Source organism: Micromys minutus (genome assembly GCF_963924665.1).
Source record: "Micromys minutus genome assembly, chromosome: 1".
Taxonomy (NCBI): domain Eukaryota; kingdom Metazoa; phylum Chordata; class Mammalia; order Rodentia; family Muridae; genus Micromys; species Micromys minutus.
Genome location: NC_137969.1, coordinates 51,953,509 through 51,971,701, shown reverse-complemented (window position 1 = coordinate 51,971,701; position 18,193 = coordinate 51,953,509). Strand labels below are relative to the sequence as shown.

Below are 18,193 nucleotides of genomic sequence, written 5' to 3'. Positions count from 1 at the left end.
TATATTAATTTTTAAAGTTTATTATCTTATATAAGTAGATGTTTTGGCTGAATGTATATCTGTGCACTATGTAATGCTAATAGAAGGTATCAGGAATATCCTGAAACAGAGTTACATACAGTTGGGAGTTTCCATGGAGGTAGTCAGACTGGGTCTGTTGGAAGAACAGCCAATGTTTTTAATCATGGAGCCACCTGTCCAGCTCCTATGTAAATGTTTTTCTGTGTTGAAATGTGTGTGTGTGTGTGTGTGTGTGTGTGTGTGTGTGTATACTTTGTCGTTTTAAGTTAACAGTTCAAAACAAGAATTGTCCAACTCTGTAGGTTTGGTTTTTAGACTTCTTTAATTGTATTTTTACATTTTAGACATTAAAAAGAATTACAAAACATTTCAATTGTGAGAGGTCTATTGCACAATAATAATGTTTAATTACTTAGAATATGTTTCTGTGCTTAGAGGTTTCTTTCCCTCCTTGATTTCAAGACTACTAACTAGCTGCAGATTTATTAAGAACGTTCCTTTTGGCTGGGCCGATGGTGCAAGGTTTCAATGGCAGCGCTTAGGAGGCAGAGTCAGGTGGATCTCTGGGTTTGAGGCCAGAGCTCTGTTACACAGAGAAACCATGTCTCGATACCCTCCCCTCAAAACAACCTTTTTCATGGGCACTGCTTTTCAGCTCAGTCTCCAGCTCCTAGAACCAGGATGCCTGTAAACAACCCTTTCTGCTGTCAAACTGTCATACTCAAATAGGCTTTGATGTACACAAAGAGAAAGATGTCCCTCTCCACCTCATAGATCCAGTCTGATACACTTGAGTTCCTGCTGTAATTGATAAAAGCCCAGAACCTTTAAACTGGATTTCTCAGCCCTGCTATAATGAGCACTTGGGCCTGGATGATTCTTTGTTATTGAGGCTGCCCTGAGCAGAGTATCAGCAGTGTACCTGGTCTCTACACTCTAGCACCTGTCCTTGCCACCACTATCGAAAATGTTTATAAACACTGCTTAATGCTCTCCAGGGACCATAGTCAATACTGTTGTAAGTAACCAGGTCGAGTGTGTCGTGTGAAAGGCCTCCTTACTCATCTCCCTGCGGCTATGCTCACAGGACTGGACGATACTGCTGCTTCCTGTTCTCCCATTGCCTTCCCCTGTAGCTTAGTCAGCTGCAGCAGCTTGAGCTTGGAAACCCTCTGGACTGTCTTCCATTGTCTCTGTCAACAGCCTTCTGTTCCTCTGCAGGCATCTGGCTTATCTCCTCTAGCCTCTCTGGGATGGGGGTAGGGGAAGTACAGGCATGATGTCATCTGCCTTCCCAGGAAGGGTGGAACAAAGCACTGGGTCTCTGGGGACATGTCCCGCCTTCTCAACTGGGCCAAGAGGTAGAATCCCACCCCACCCCCTTTCCTGCTTCAGAAGTGCATGCTGTTCTGCACATACTCCATTGTAGTATGACACAACCTCTGGCCTGGCTTTGTCTCTGCCTTCCCTCTGTATAGGCTGTTGTTCATGGTCAGTCCTTGGACAGAATCTTTATGCCTTTCTCAGTGTGGTGGAAACCTTAGAGTCCATGTGGGTTTGTTGTTGTTGTTGCTGTTGTTGTTTTTAAGTACTCTTCCTCAACTTGAAACTGGAGGAAAAAGGCACAGACAGAAAGAATGAAACCTCTTATTCCTTTCACTTTTTAATTCCTTTCCTTCCCCCTTTCTAGAGCTTCTGAGGTACACTGCAGATCTGGGGAGCCCTGTACACAGATTTAGGTGTGGTTATTCAAGCTCAGTTTTCTCTACTCCTACCCTTGGCCTCTACCTCTTCATGGAGGATGGGGGTTGGGGGTGGGATTGAGCTGTAACTCTGGGGTAGGGCTTCGGCTAATTCTGAGCCTGAAAGAAACCACCAGGGTTTCTTTAGTGTGAGAGTTACACTTTAGTTTCTTAAGAAATATTTTAACCTAAACAGGTTTCTGTTTTGATCATCTTCCCTTCATCTATTGGGTGTAGTGGTGTCTTTTAGGATAAAGACATTTTTCAGCTCCTTGCAGCATATGTAAGAAACTACAATTTTAAAGGAATCAGACTTAAATATATTTGAATTAGGAATTATTCGTCTTCTAGGTACAGTCTATGAACTATCCCTAGCTTAATGTTCTCTTGACATGGTCTGGTCTACTCTTTCAAAACAGCCAAAATTTGAGCAAACAGCAACAAAAACTGCACTTGCCACTGTACTGGTAGTGTGACCATTCATAGTGACGGTGGTGAGATTAATAGTGCACGTGGTATCAGCCTGTCATGGTGTTACTGGCATAGCTCCCTTTGCTATGCTCTTCTTAATATGCCCTTAACTGCCTTTTCTGGCTTCTCTTAGCCCCAACCTTTCTGGTCCTTTGTTTCTGATTAATCCTTATCCCTGAAGGCTCTCTTTTGGATGGATAGGCTTTAGGGAAAAACTGAACCCCAGGAACTGCAGCAGGAGGCCCAGGTGTCTTGGCAGGCGCTTGGTTGGAGTACAGCAAGCAGTAAAAGCTTGCCCAGCTTGGTCTCTGCTGCTCAATGGAGGCTTCAGCACAGCCTTCCAGATATTAGACTCTTTACTGTTCCCCTGACCAATCTAGGAACCCAGTACTCACTGACCATATAGCCATCAGTAGGAATGAGTTTCTATCTGTTGTTTCTTCAATACAGCAATTTTGGGGTTCTCTGCTTATTCTATCAAGTCTTATGTGGTAAACATTCTTAAGGAAAGTTTGTACTAGGAGTAGGGCTTCTGCTCAGAGTGGCCCAGCTAGCTCAGTCGGTAAAGCATGGCGCTCTTAATCTCGGGTCCTGGGTTTGAGACATTGGGCACCCTGTACTAGTGATTTAGGGTAAACAGCTTTGGCTCCTGGCTGGTCACATGTTGCACTTACCCAAGAGCTCTCTGGGTATTTCTAAAATTCCCCCAAGGCTGGCACACACCCTCCTATGGCATTCCTGAGTTAACATCTTCCAAAATCTATATTTCATCTCTGCTACCCCAGACACAGTCAGGGAAGGCCACTTTCCCAGATTCTTACATGGCAGTAGGCCTTTAAGTTTGTTCTCTCTCTCCCTCGGCCCCTCCCTCCCTTCTCTGCACAATCTAAACGTCCCGCCCCACCCCCTGCCCTGCCATTGGCTGTACAGCAATGCTTTTTTTACCAATTGAAGCCACCTGGGGGCAGGGACCCTCAGGTCTGGAAGCACTGCTTTTGGGAGCCAAAAACAAAGTTAGAACCTGTTCCCTCCAGCAGGGTGTGTAACTAACAGTCAGGAAATGGGGTGGCTCCGGAGCATGCTCTGAATGCCTCTTGGAAGTCTTCAACAATCCCATTCAGAGTATCCTGCAGAAACAAAAAGTATGGTAGCCTATTTGTGTGTGACTCAGATGGCAAGTTTGAGGATTCAGTGTTGAGAGTTTTAAGATTTGAGTTGGACAAAACCTGGATCACTAAGGCTTGAAATTTTTAATACTGTTTTCTGGATGACTTGAATTTTCAGTGAGTGTACTCTGAATTGTATAGTAGCAGGTACCTTTTCAGTGAGTAGTTTACAAGTTTGAAGATAACCTTATGCTTAATTTGTAAATGAGGACACTAAAGGCTGACTCTGTATTACTGAAACACCAGGCTCTGAGGGCCCCTAAACTGATTTGATGGGTGTCTTCACTACTACTCTGTTGCCTACTTTGTTGTCCACAGTGCATGTGCCTGAATCTCACCCCTGGCATTAACTCACCATCACAAGTAAACTTACTTTACCAGATGTTACCTCAACTTTTGCGCCTAAGGGAAGCAATTCTGCTGCCTCTGTGCCCAGACTGTTTTGTGTGCAGTATGGCTCATTTCACTAACCTTTGAGGTGATGGGATGGTTAGGTGAATACAGTACCAGATCAGTTTATAGTGAATTGTAGTGAAATTGATTGAGGCCCACACCACCATCTGCTGGATTCTGCTGGCTGCAAGCCTGGGGGTTGACTTGTGCAGGGATTGTCCAAATCCCAGGATTCCCAGACAGTAGAGAGCTAAGTGTGGGTTTTGTTGGAGTTTAGTTTTGCTGCACACTCTTGCTGTGTGACCTGTGGGGCTTTGCTAGCTTGCACCTCCTGGTACCGGTGCTGGGTTGGTGGTAAAGTGAGTTCTCCTCTGCTTATAGATGAGCGTGAAGCTGTACAGAAGAAGACCTTCACCAAGTGGGTCAACTCCCACCTTGCCCGAGTGTCCTGCCGAATCACAGACCTGTACACCGACCTTCGAGATGGACGGATGCTCATCAAACTACTGGAGGTCCTCTCTGGAGAGAGGCTGGTAAGCACCATTAAGTGGGAAAACATTTTTGAAGAAACAAGTTTGGAGTTGTCTGTTGGTGAATTCTGCAGTTAAGAATGTTTTCTGGAGGAGAATTTTGATGAGTGAGGTGGGCATGCTGATTCTGGGGGGTGTTATTGTACTGTAATAATCTAGCTTCCTTTCTGAGATGCCTATGTATTGTGTAGGGAAGATCCTAGTTGATGGTTCTAGGTTCTATTAAGGCATACTGGCAATGGAAGGGCTCCAAGATGAATCTGCCGCTTACAGGAGACCATGGAAGGAGCTCTAAATTTATGTCTTACTGATGATTCTTTGGAAAATCTGAGCTGCCATCTCAAGGTGGCAGGAAGGAACCAAATCCAGTGGCCTCTGCCAGTTTTACTTTTTATTTCCTGCTTTCCGTTTGTTTGGAGAGTGACGGTACATGCTGATGTTTTGTCGTATCCTTGGGAACTGAGCATCCGATAAATTTACCCCGCTCTTCTGGGCAGAGAAACTGTTAGCTTGCAGTGAAAACGGTATGTCTGTGACTTTTGTGTCTATACCTTAAGCCAGAGAAGCGCACCACTCACTGTAACTGACCCAGCAGGTTTTGTCTCGCCCTGGCTTGAAAACATATGCCTTATTCTCCACCCAGAGCACATGTAGTTCTTTCTATAGGTGGTGACGCATCTGAGCCAAGCTGATGCCTAGGCATAGAGCCATAAATCTGTACTGACATCACCTGGAAAATATGATACCAGTGGTTGGTGGGGCTGCCAGAAGAGCCTCACATTTAACTTGACAGCCACAGCAGGTCACTTACAGACCAGGGCATACACCTCTCACTGCTGGTGAGACACTAAAGCTTTGTTTCCCTCTTTTAGGAGTCTGTGAACAGAATTACATCCCTAAACATCAGTAAAAATGAAGACAGTATTTTCTTTCCCTGTCCCTCTGGTCAAGGACAGGGTCTTGCCTTCAAAAGGTAGTCAAGCCTCTTGTCTTCACAAAGTTCTCTATTCATACTCTGCATCCCCAGAATACCAGTGTCACAAACTCAGTCTTCTAGATCAGTAAGCCCCTGTGCAGATGGCTGCAGGACAGGATGGTTGTTTTTGTGGGTGGTGGTCCCATGCTGGGAGACAAGCAAAACAGTTCTTTATTGATACTTTTTTTTTTCAGAGAGACTTGTTTTAGGACCTAGGCTAGAATTATCGTGATCTACATCTTAACAGAAAGTAATCCTTATGGCCAGGTTTTTCTTTTTCCCTATCAGTCAAGCCTCTTCCTCCCTCTTTATTTAACCTTGTACATTTGTTTAGTTTCTTATGCTTTGAATCATAGCTTTGACAAAATGATAAAAGGTCACACAGATAGGGATTGGTTTAAACACTTGTCTTTCAGGCTGTGTGGAGGAACCCTTTACATGCCCAGAGCCACAAAGACTGACTGATGACATTGTCCATATAATACATGACTGAGCCTCACCTACCTTTATCTAAGTGGAGAGAGCAAAGATATTAGCAGGGGGAAAAAAACGAGACAGCAACTAGCAAATCATACTTCCTGTGTGCAAATAAATTCCACTGCTGTTTGCAGAAGAAGCAGGAAGGTGGTGGGAGTTTGTCTGTCTGTAGCCTTGGCTGTCCTGGAACTCACTCTGTAGACCAGATTGTTCTCGGACTCAGAGATCCGCCTGCCTCTGCCACCAGAGTGCTGGGACTAGAGGAGTGCACCACCACTGCCCTTTCCTTTTTTTTTTTTTTTTTTTTTTTTTTTGGTTGGTGTTTTGTTTTTTGGGGTTTTGTTTTTTTTGGTGAGACAGGCTTAGAGGTCATAACAGTCCTCCTGCCTCAAGTTTCTAAGAGCAGAGATTACAGTGTGTACCACTATATCCGTCTCTGTTTACACCACACATGCACCCACTCATTCAAGTTTTTCAGTGACTCAGAAATCTAGGAGAATGGGGATAGAGAATGGAAGACACCCACCCCTCCACCCTTTCAGGCAGTCAATGTCAGAAAGTCCTGTTTTCTTTTATGATCTGTTGGTTATAGAGTGGTTATTGCTTCCCAATCAACAGTCTGATTGTTCCTTGGCTCCTGAGGCTGTTAGGATTCCTGCATATTCAGATTCCAAAGCTTTGTCCCAGTTTATTCTGCAGTCAGGGCAGTCAGTTGGGTCTGTTCTGGTTTTCTGCACCTTCACTCTAAACCCTGGAGAAACAGGCATCTGCAGTCTGTCCGAAGCCTCGTCTAGGTTATTAGCATGTTAGTCATCAGTCCTTGTCACTAGCTCAGTGGGGGATAGGAGATAAATGTTTGAGGGACTGGGATTTACAAGTTCACTTTATTAGTGAAATTTCAGGTTCTTTTACAGAGGGGAAGTTTCTGTATGTATGTGTACATTACTGCGTGAACCTGAAAAGGGGGGAGTTATAGCTAATGATCCTGAACACAATCTGGATTTAGCTTAAACAGAATGAATTGGATATGCTTCTGGGGCTCAGGTAGCCATCTGCCTTGCCTTGGAACTTGATTCTGATCTTCTGGACAAGAGGAATTCCCACCTGTAGGCTTGGCCCAATAGGCTAGATATCCAAAAGTATTCTTCCCAAAACCTGTGTCAGGTATGTGGTCATAGAGCAATCAGACTGTTGTTGATTGGGAAGCAGTTAATGAGAAATAAAACCATTGCATCTCAGTGCCTTGTTCTGAAATCACGGCAGATTGTAACTCTTCATGAAGGTAGTGTTTCAAAATTCTATTAAAAATATAGACTACCCTTTACTCTAGCATCATCTTGGCAAGACAAAAATGTGAACACACTGTTAACTGACTTGATCTCAAGGCCACATGAGATTGGGACCAAAGACTGGAGGTTTGCCCTCCATATAATCAGCATTTGGAGAGAGGGACCTAGCATAATGTCACTGGGCTTGCACTTAAATGGTGAAGTTATGCCAAAGGTCATAACCAAAGTCAGAACTTGCCTTTGGTTGCAACCCTTTTATGCCTCTGTGACAAAGAAAAGTTTTAGGGAAAATAGCCAGTTTTCTGATTTGGCTGCTGCTGCCAGAAGTAGGTCCTCTCTGACTGAGGTAAATTTTTCCAGAGACTTGGATCTTCTCCAGTACCTGCTGTTTTCAGTCACAGATAGCATTAGGATCTTGCCTGCTGTTCACTGATTTTTTTTTTTTTTTTTTTTTGCCTTTATTTTTGTTGTCTTTTTCCATTAACCAATCTCTTAGAGAGACACACACACACACACACACACACACACACACACACAGAGAGAGAGAGAGAGAGAGAGAGAGAGAGAGAGAGAGAGAGAGCGCTTGAGCTAAGTGAAGAAGGTTAGATTTACTGTGAGAGATTTAAGCCTTAAATCCTACATTGAATTGTTTAGAATGAACTTTGTTTTCTTTTTTTTTTTTTTCTTTTCTTTTCTTCCATGGCCTTTATTAAGTGATAATAACAAATATTTTTGCCTCTTTTCTTTGGGGGGAGGTGTTTCAAAGGCTGTTTTTCTGTGTAGTCTTGCTCTGTAGACCAGGCTAGCTTTAAACTCAGAGATCTGCCTGCCTCTGTCTCCTGAGCACTGGGTGGGACTAAAGACGTTGCACCTCCATGCCTGTCTTATGTTCTGCTTTTTGAGACAGAGTTTAGTAGACTGATTACAAAGCCAGCAGTTTTTTTAAGTGTTCTTTGTAAATGGGAAACTTTACTTTGTTTCAAACAGTCTGCCATGGAAGAACTCGTACCCACACTAATTTGGGGCATACTTACATAAATGTGGGAAGTGAGATAATGAAGAACCAATACTAACGAGCCAGACAAATAGAGGCAAAAGCCCTGAGGTTAGAGAGAAAAGGAAAGGGGTCTTTAGATGTGTGCTCCAGAAACCTTAGGTAGTTGAGGTTCAGCTGGACCAGGAGACAGGGTAGCTCAGATTAAGTAGCCGGAAGATAGGAAGTCAGGTTTACCTAGGAAGAAAGCATTTTCTGAAGCTCATGCTGTGCCAGACACATCAGTATCACGTGATGAAGGTTCTGGGGGTTTTATCAGAGGACTTACTATACAGTTCAGCAAGAGTCCTGATTATTTGGAGTTTCTTTTTTTTAAAAAAATCGTGTGTGTGTGGGTGTGTGTGGGGGGGTAGTGTGAGTGGTTTTGCCTGAATACATGTAAACCGTGTGTGTGTGTGCTGCCTGTGGAGGCTAGAAGAGGGCATCTGTCTTAGTCAGGGTTTCTATTTCTGCACAAAATCACCATGACGACAAAACAAGCTGGGGAGGAAAGGTCTTATTCAGCTTACATTTTCACATGCTGTTTATCACCAGGGGAAGTCAGGACTGGAACTCAAGCAGGTCAGGAAGCAGGAGCTGATGCAGAGGTCTTGGAGGGATATTACTTACTGGCTTGCTTCCCATAGCTTGCTCAGCCTGCTTTCTTATAGAACCCAGGTCTACCAGCTCAGGGATAGCACCACCCACAATGGGCTGGGCCCTCCCCCCTTGATCACTAGTTGAGAAATTGCCTTACAGCTGGATCTCATGGAGGCATTTCAACCGAAGCTCCTTTCTCTGTGATAACTCCAGCTTGTGTCAAGTTGGCACAAAACCAGCCAGTTCAGAATCAGAACTGGGACTGACAAGCAATGCTCATAGCCCCTAAACTATCTTCCTAGCCCTGGAGATTGTATTGCTTTGGGGAGTTTACAAACTGTTGGTATGTGTGATACCTCATTTAGTTCTTACAGGGTAATGTGGTAGGTCCCTTGTTTCCTCTGGTTTTAAGAACTCCACAGTATTTAATAGGTAGGAAAATATCTGGAGACAAGAATTTGGCTTATATAGGTATAGAGGATAGAGATGTGCTTTTCTCTTCTGAGACAGGATTTCATTGTGTAGCTCAGATTGGCCTCAAATACTTTGTCCTCCAGCCACTGGTGTATAATGTGAGTCATAGTTTGCTCAGTAGAGGGTGCATGTGTGTGTCTGTGTGGTTAGATGGGCTGAGGTAGAGGGTGCATGTGTGTGTCTGTGTGGTTAGATGGGCTGAGGTAGAGGGTGCATGTGTGTGTGTGGGGGGGTTAGATGGGCTGAGGTAGAGGGTGCATGTATGTGTCTATGTGTCTGCTTGGTTAGATGAGCTGAGGTAGAGGGTGCATGTGTGTGTCTGTGTGGTTAGATAGGCTGAGGTAGAGGGTGCATGTGTGTGTCTGTGTGTCTGTGTGGTTAAATGGGCTGAGGTAGAGGGTGCATGTGTGTGTCTGTGTGGTTAGATGGGCTGAGGTAGAGGGTGCATGTGTGTGTCTGTGTGTCTGTGTGGTTAGATGGGCTGAGGTAGAGGGTGCATGTGTGTCTGTGTGGTTAGATGAGCTGAGGTAGAGGGTGCGTGTGTGTATGTGTGTGTCTGTGTGTCTGTGTGGTTAGATGGGCTGAGGTAGAGGGTGCATGTGTGTGTCTGTGTGGTTAGATGAGCTGAGGTAGAGGGTGCATGTGTGTGTGTGTCTGTGTGGTTAGATGAGCTGAGGTAGAGGGTGCATGTGTGTGTCTGTGTGTCTGTGTGGTTAGATGGGCTGAGGTAGAGGGTGCATGTGTGTGTGTGTGTGTGTGTGTGTGTCTGTGTGTCTGTGTGGTTAGATGAGCTGAGGTAGAGGGTGCATGTGTGTGTCTGTGTGGTTAGATGAGCTATTTCTTAGGAGCTCTTACTCTGTCTGGCGGTTCAGTCCTGCTTTCCAGGTAGCTTCAAGGTTCATTTGTATCTCCATGGAGAAAAGGAAAGTAGGGACTTGCTGAAGGGCTCAAGCCTTCTTCCCTCCCTGAAAGAACATCCTGTCAGTAATACTTTTCATGTCCTCTTCTGTTTGTCAAGGAAACCAAACTAGCTCCAGGAAGTATTGTTCTTTCCCACCTCCAGATTCTTGACAATGAACCCTGCTGTTGTGTTCTGTAGTCTTAAATCCCTGATGTAGTGCTAAGAACACATGCCTCCCTTGTTTAGGACCTGGGAGGGACTGCCCACCCTACTCTTTGCTCTCAAAAGGCCTTAAGTCCATGCAGGGAAGGAGAATTATCCCATGAATATACTGATTCTTTTTTTTTTAAAGATTTGTTTATTTTATTTATATGAATACACTGTAGCTGTCATCAGACACACCAGAAGAGAGCATCAGATCTCATAACAGATGGTTGTGAGCTGCCATGTGGTTACTGGGATTTGAACTCAGGACCTCTGGAAGCAAGTGCTTTTAACCACTGAGCAATCTCTCCAGCCCCGATGATACTGATTCTTAGAGTTAAGGCATGACCAAGTGACTTTATTGGATAATTAGAGTTATATTTTTAGACCCTAATTTAGTAATTCTCTCTCCTTTGGAATCTGATGGAAGATGGATCTGCAGTAGAGGTTGGTAAGATTTGGCACAAGAAGTGTCAGGCGAGGAGAAACAGGGACAAATTTAAACAAATGAATAAACTGTGAGCAATAAAAGAAAGTTGTGAAATTGATTCAAGGAGGGTGAGTGAAAACTGGCATTTCTGTAGAGGGCTTCGCCTGCTGAGACCCTGGATTCTAGTCCCATTAACCCGATGGCCGTCCTTGCTTCTGTTGAATGACACTGACTGTCCTGTCATGATGACACAGGGCAGATATGGTGTGTTGCCATGGGAATAGGCCCATGCCACCCTAGAAATCTGATAATAGTTAGTGGGAGCTTCTGTCCTTGGCAGAGCTAGCAGCTCAGAGGTTGTTCATTTCAGTTTTATCCTTGTTCTTTCTTACAACTTTGAGAGTATGAAGAAGCATAATAATATATGAATAGCTCTTAAAATTACTTGTCAAGTGAGAACTTAGTTCTTTCCTCCCATTCACATGGAAGTGCGCACCACTCTTTCTTGTCTTCCATGTTCTTGTGTAACATAAAGATAACGAGCTCCATATTAGCTGGATAGATTAATTGGGCTCAGCAGTTAATAAAGGATAAGGATGCTAGTTGCTCTTAGTGTTGGCTCTGGTGAGGCTTGACTATGATTAGCCATGTGCCACCAAGGAGAGAGATGCAGAAGTCGTCACGCTCAGGAGACAGCTGCTGAAGAGTTTCTTGTTGGAATCCATGTAATTAGGGGAAATCATTGTCACCTCTTGAGAACAGTTTATTGTTTTGTGAATGTGTCTGAGTACCATACTACACCGTTAACATTTGAGAAGGCCTCTCTGAAGCAAGTAGAGCATAAGCTAGAAGAATTGGCATTCTGGAATTTAGGAGAGTTGGTGGATTGGTGGTGGATACTGGACCTGAGACCTTGCATGAAGTGCTGCGGCTGTATACTCGGTCTGCTTTATTATGGTTACTTTGAGACAGTCTCAATTATTTATGCTGGTCTTGAACTTGGTATCCTTTTGCCTCAATTTCCAAAGTAGCTGGGATTTCAGTCTCCTACCACCAGGCCTTATAAGCCTTCATACTGACTCTCAGTCTTAGGTCGTGTTGCCAGAATTATGTACTGACTCTCAACTCGTAGGCGGTGCTGCTGCTGCTTTTTTTTTTTTTTTTTTTTTTAACCTTTGTGGGTGGCAGCAGTAGCACTGAGACTCCATGACCAAATGAATTTGTACAAATTTTAGTTTGGGTTTGAACACAAACTATGACAGGCATGTAAGATTCAGGGTAGTTCTGCCCTTCTGGATAAAGTGTCCACCCCTGTGCTCTGGTTTCTAGCCTAAACCCACTAAGGGACGGATGAGGATCCACTGTCTGGAGAACGTTGACAAGGCTCTTCAGTTCCTGAAGGAGCAGAGAGTCCATCTTGAGAACATGGGCTCCCATGACATTGTAGATGGAAACCACCGGCTGACCCTCGGCCTCATCTGGACCATCATTCTGCGCTTCCAGGTAAGGAGCTTGGCCTAAGGAAGGTAGACCAGCTTTTCACATATGAGCATTTGCTCCGCAGGGACCAGGGTGTTGCCACCCTGGAGGAATGTCAGAGCTTTACCATATTCTTCTGAATTTCACTGCCCCGACACATGTGGCTTTCTCGTCCCATGGGTTCCTAAGGTGCACCTCTGAACTTCTGATCTCTGCCATTTGGCTTTCAGTAGCAAAGGTCAAGCAATGTGACTAATGCCCGGTACTTATAGGCTGTCTAGACTTTGCCAAATTGTGGCCCATATAGGATAAGGCTCCATTTTCACCTTCTTTCTCCTTTGGGTACAAAGGAGCAGTTTTCAGGAGGCATGAGTTTGAATTGGTGACTATGTGATGGGGTACCTCTTTATGGAAGCACGTATGAGACCGCCTCTCACTCTGTGCAGCTCCCTCGAGCCTTGTGTGGGGTTCAGTTTAAGCTTCCTTGTGTGTTCCAGTGCTTTGTGGTGAGGGGGCTCAGGAGAAGCACCTCAGTTTAGTCCTGGCTCAGGATCCAGGCGTATGCTTTGTGCTTTTGCTCTTCAATTACACTTTGAAATGCTGGAAGCTTGCTACGCTGGTGTTGGGTTACTCTCTACACATCTCCCAGCAGTCCTGTCTCTTGCACAAGTCCTTGGGTAAAAATCTCATACAAGGAGGGAGAAATGAAAATCAAAAACCAAATTTTAACTGTCTTGGTTTTCTTGTTCAAACTCTGAAACCGGCCTGTGATTAATGCTTTTCCGTCTCTGTTGCCTTTCTAAGATTAGACTTCCAATTAGCGGTGTTCTGGACCTCTCTGTGTAGAGAGGGAGAGTTACAAAGGGAGACAGCTCAGACTTGTCATCTGTTTTCACTGCTGCCATTGAGAAAGCATCTTAATAATTCAGATTCCCAGGGCCCAGTTCCAAAGAGTCCTAGTAAGCTAAGTGGGGAGTTACTGTTGAAGATGACATCTCTTGCATTGGCCTACGCTTATGGGAACATGAAAGGCTGGCCATTCTAATTGTGGCCCCTTGACAGAGGATGAGTGCCCGTGTCAAGGAGCTGGCATACATGGTCTTTTTCAGACCTCTCAGGGTGAACTGAGTTGAATAAACTCGACCGCCTGTTTGCCTTTTCTTCACTTCAAGCCTGCTAATACATGCTTTCTCCTTTTGAATCAAGAAGCAAAGGCTGCTGGTATTAGTGCATGACCTGGAGTGTTGGTAGCTGGCATTATGCAATTTCTTTCACTACATTTATTTTATTGAATATTATTATTTGAATTCCCACCTCTTATCCCAAATTTAGTGAAAGGGGGAAAAACACAGACTACAAGTAGGAACATTTATCTAAAATCATATGACTGATAGGTATCTCTTAATCCCAAGAACTAACGTTTTTAGTGGGCATGGTAGAAAGTTCCTGTAATCTTGGCATTTGGGCAATAGATGCAGGAGGATTGGAGTTACTCATTCAAGGTAGTTGTCCAGTGCGTAATTTGAAGCCAACTTGGGCTGTATGAGATCCCATCTTAAAACAGCAGCAGTAAGATGAGTGAGAACAGACAACCAACCACCCACCGTGGTGCTGGAGGTAGCAACTGTTGCCTTTGCTAAGATGGAGGAGCTGAGGTGCTCAGGTGGGAAATCCCTATGGGACCCCTTCAGAGGCCAGCTGGCCTTCCCAGGTGGTAGAAGGAAGAAACTAACTTCCACATGATGTCCGTTGACCTCTTCCATATGTGTTCTGTGATATGTACGTGGTGTTACACCCAGATACACAATATACACAGAGAGAAAGAGAACACAGTCTGACCAACAGAAGGAGGGAGGAGGGGAGGAAGGGAAGGAAAAAACCCTCATTTAGTTTGACCTGGTACCATTAGACCAGGCTTTATGTCTGTTTTAGGGTTTTACTGTTGTGAACAGACACCATGACTAAAGCTACTCTTAAAAGGATAACATTTAAATGGGGTTCAGAGGTTCAGTTCATTATCATCAAGGCGGCATTCGGCTGCTAGCAGAACAGTGGCTTCCGGGCAGCTAGGATGAGGGTCTTAACGCCCACACCCACAGTGACACACCTACTCCAGCAAGGCCACACCTCTCAATAATGCCACTCCCTTGGCCAAGCACATACAAACTGTCACAGTGTCTATTGTTGAACTTGTGAACTTACAAAATAGTGCGTGTGGAAGCATAGCATTTAACAGGTTTTGTCTGTCTTGTAGGAAATACATGCTGTCCTAAGCAAAATACTTTTTTGGTTTCTATGAGAAGATACCCACTAGCTTGTAGTTTCAAAGATGGGCCCCGGGTGGAGGTGGGGGGCATACATGGCCTCTGAATAGGAGCTGGGAAGGCATTTGTGGAACCAGTTATCGTTTGGTTTTGTGTGTAAAATAGGAAACCTAGATCTGGAGTGTCTGAGGTGAGCCTGACAGTTCTTACATATAGAGCAGTATGCAGGACAAGGCTGTAATCCGTGTCACATAAATGCACACCTGTTTTCCAGTGGCTCTCAGGCAAATAGATCACTTGGGTGTTTACCTACTATTTCTTCTTAACCATTAGATCCAGGATATCAGTGTGGAGACTGAAGATAACAAAGAGAAAAAGTCTGCTAAGGATGCATTGCTGCTGTGGTGCCAGATGAAGACGGCTGGGTGAGTGCACTGACGGCAGGAGGCATCACTGGGCAGGTGCTGACAAGTGTCTTCATAGCTTCCGCTGAGACGTCTTGTTGCCACATAAACAGCTGCTCTGTGACATTTCAGAGCTGGCTGTCAGAACGAAGAGAGTTGTGATTTAGACTTTGAACCTATCTTATTTCCTTAATCAGCTCATTCTATCAGGAAAGCTTCATGGACCACTGGATCTTAAATTACAAAATTCTGGAAACATTTCTAAGAATCAAACCCACATATTTTTTAAATGCATTTGGGAGTTTTCTCCTTTTAATTTCTGCCACTTGGGGAGCTTTATACAGCAAACTTGGAGGCAGCTATTATGTAAACCTGTCGTGGTTTTCCTTGTATTCTTTACTTTTACACAACTGCATTTCTTGTTGCTTATTGACATTGAGTGAACTCAGCTAATACTAAACGTGTAACGTGGGACTGGGAGGATGGCAGAAGTCTGCAGCCCTCATTGCTTTACTGAGACCGGATCTGGGTCCAGCGCCCACTGCTGACTCACAACTGAGCTCCTGTTCCCTCAGGATTCTGTGGCCCCACTTCGTGCACATGATGCTCATAAAACTCACAAAAACACACACATACATAAATAAAACTGAGTAAAATACACATTTTTAAATCCTATAAAGTGCTTATGAAATTATTTCAGAGTCCTTGGTTCTTAATGAGAACCAGTTCTTTATCAGGTTAATTAGTGAGTTACTGTTAAAACTACCTTACCTTGAGCCTGGTGAGATGGGTCAGCAGGCTAAGGGTACTTGCTGTAAGGGTACTTGGCATGGAGCCTGATGATCCGAGTTAGATCCTAGGAACCCAGATGGTGGGAGAGGACACATTCCCACAGGTATCCTCTTGATACCCATAAACCATAACCCAATAAGATAGATAGATAGACATATAGATAGATACATAGATACATAGATACATGATAGATAGATACATAGATAGATAGATAGATACATAGATACATGATAGATAGATAGATAGATACATACATAGATAGATACATAGATAGATAGATACATAGATAGATAGATAGATAGATAGATAGATACATAGATACATGATACATAGATAGATAGATACATAGATACATAGATAGATAGATAGATAGATACATAAATAGATAGATAGATAGATAGATAGATGTAAAAATTTTCAAAAAAACTCTACCTTATTAGTAGGTGTAAACGATAAATGTTAAGCTTGGAGACTGTAGAGAGCTGACAGTCCTGTGATTCTCAACAACTATAACACCACGACCTTTAATACAGCTCCTGGTGCTGTGGCGACCTCCAACTATAAAATAATTGTTATTGCTACTTTATAACTGTAACTTTAGTGCTGTTGTGAATGATAATGTAAATATGTGAAAATGCAGGGTATCTGATACGGAGCTTTCAAAGGGTTGTGACCCTCGGGTTGAGAATCACTGTTGTAGTCTATGAACCTTTGTGCAACCACAGATACAAAGTTATTAGTGATTAATGTAATATAAAATAGTCAACTCACTAGAGGACAGTTTGAAACAGAAAAGTTTTCTAGGGAATTTCTTCCTTTATAAATCAGCTATCCAGTTAAGTGTAAAATAGAGAGCTGAGTATCACATGACCAGGCCAGTCCTTGTTTGCCTCAGTCATATATGAATTCAGATCCCAGTAGAATGGGCCCAGAAGCTCTGGTAGCAAAAGCAAGGACAAAGGAAGCAAAAGGCTGCTATGTTATGGTCACTTTTTCCTGTTTTAACATTTAGAATACAGTTCACATCTACTGGAATTGAATTGCCAAGCAGTTGTAAAGAAATACAGCTATTTTATTTTTATTTCACAGCAACCTGATTTTAAGGGAGCATATACTCAGACATAATTGTCCTAATTGAGATATGACCTTGAGTTTACAACCTTTATTTGGTAATTGTGTTGTTTTGCTTTTGTGCACTGTCTTTGACAGGTACCCCAATGTCAACATTCACAATTTCACCACTAGCTGGAGGGATGGCATGGCCTTCAATGCACTGATACACAAACACCGGTAAGTCTGGTAAATCGTGGTACAGGTAGAAAGATAGAGTACCATTCTCTGTGGCAGATCTGGAGGAGATGTGGTAGCTCCTGTCCGTGGGTTGCATACTGTGTGCCATAATGGAAATTCCTGCCTTCATATTAGTGTGAGCTCATTATTCAGAAACCATGTGTCATTGTTTGATGATTGTATGATACTGCCATTTTACTCCACTGGTGATTATTTTAACATTTCTGGAGCAATCATTATGTCTCATTAGACACTTGATTTGTTTTATGTTCCACTGTCATTCTGTATAGGCCTGACCTGATAGATTTTGATAAACTGAAGAAATCCAATGCGCACTACAATCTGCAGAATGCATTTAACCTGGCAGAGCAGCACCTTGGCCTCACTAAACTCTTGGACCCTGAAGGTAAGGACGAGGTGTGAGAGATGGGACTTGAGCATCTCCAGCATTGGAAGGTTAATGTAAAGTCTTCTTTGTGTTGCTGTGCTCTGCGTACAGCAGACCTTGAGAATTATCAAAGAGGAGGTAGAGGGATCATTTAAAGCTCCATTTATGGCAACAGTTGAGGGTTTGTAGAATGAGTTACATTTCACAAGGCTTTGAAGATGTTTGTGAGAGAGGGGGCACAGGCAAAGGTAAAGAGCCGGAAAAGCAGTCATCTGAGGATTGAGGGACTCTGTGGGAGTGGTGTAGAGAATACCCTAGGAAGAGGATGGCCTTTCGAGGCGTTTAGCAGGCAGTTGGGTGTCCTGGGAAGTTCTCAGCTCCTGTGCTCACTGAGAAAGCCTAGCATAGGCACTCAGTGAATGCTTGTGGACTGGTGTTCATGAGAGTGCGTGAGTGGATGAGACAGAGGCACAGTGCTCTTCTGACAGACTGTATCTCGTCTCTGTGGAACTGGCTAGAATCTGGGTCCCTGCAGTAGCCAGAGCTTGTCTTCTGATGACCAGGCTGCCCTCCCTGGGAAATCCTCCTTTCTAGGTCCCATTACATTGTGAGATTTCAGAAGAACTTTTCTAATTTTGAGAAATATTTAAATTATGAAGGGATTACTTAGTTTGTAATGCGAGAGGCTTAGAGATCCTCTCAGCTATAAGCAAACATTAAAGACAAAAATGTGTGTGTGAAAGTTTAAAGTTCTTATAAATCCAGAAGAGGAAGTTGATCTCCCCAAGGGCATCCAAAGGCCGTGTAGCTGCCAAGCTGGTTTCTTGCTATTCTCTGCATAAGACTACAAGAAGCCAAGATAAAATAAA

The 18,193-nt window shown here is 43.7% G+C and overlaps 1 protein-coding gene across 1 annotated transcript in view; it reads left to right on the top strand.

Annotated features, from left to right (window-relative positions):
- SPTBN1 (spectrin beta, non-erythrocytic 1) overlaps positions 1 to 18,193 on the top strand; it is a 153,192-nt gene that overhangs the window by 87,746 nt on the left and 47,253 nt on the right. The window contains exons 3-7 of the mRNA XM_080909295.1: positions 4,175 to 4,326; positions 12,037 to 12,210; positions 14,784 to 14,875; positions 16,856 to 16,936; positions 17,227 to 17,342. Of these exons, the coding sequence (XP_080765421.1) occupies positions 4,175 to 4,326; positions 12,037 to 12,210; positions 14,784 to 14,875; positions 16,856 to 16,936; positions 17,227 to 17,342 (615 nt within the window). The remainder of the gene's footprint in view (positions 1 to 4,174; positions 4,327 to 12,036; positions 12,211 to 14,783; positions 14,876 to 16,855; positions 16,937 to 17,226; positions 17,343 to 18,193) is intronic.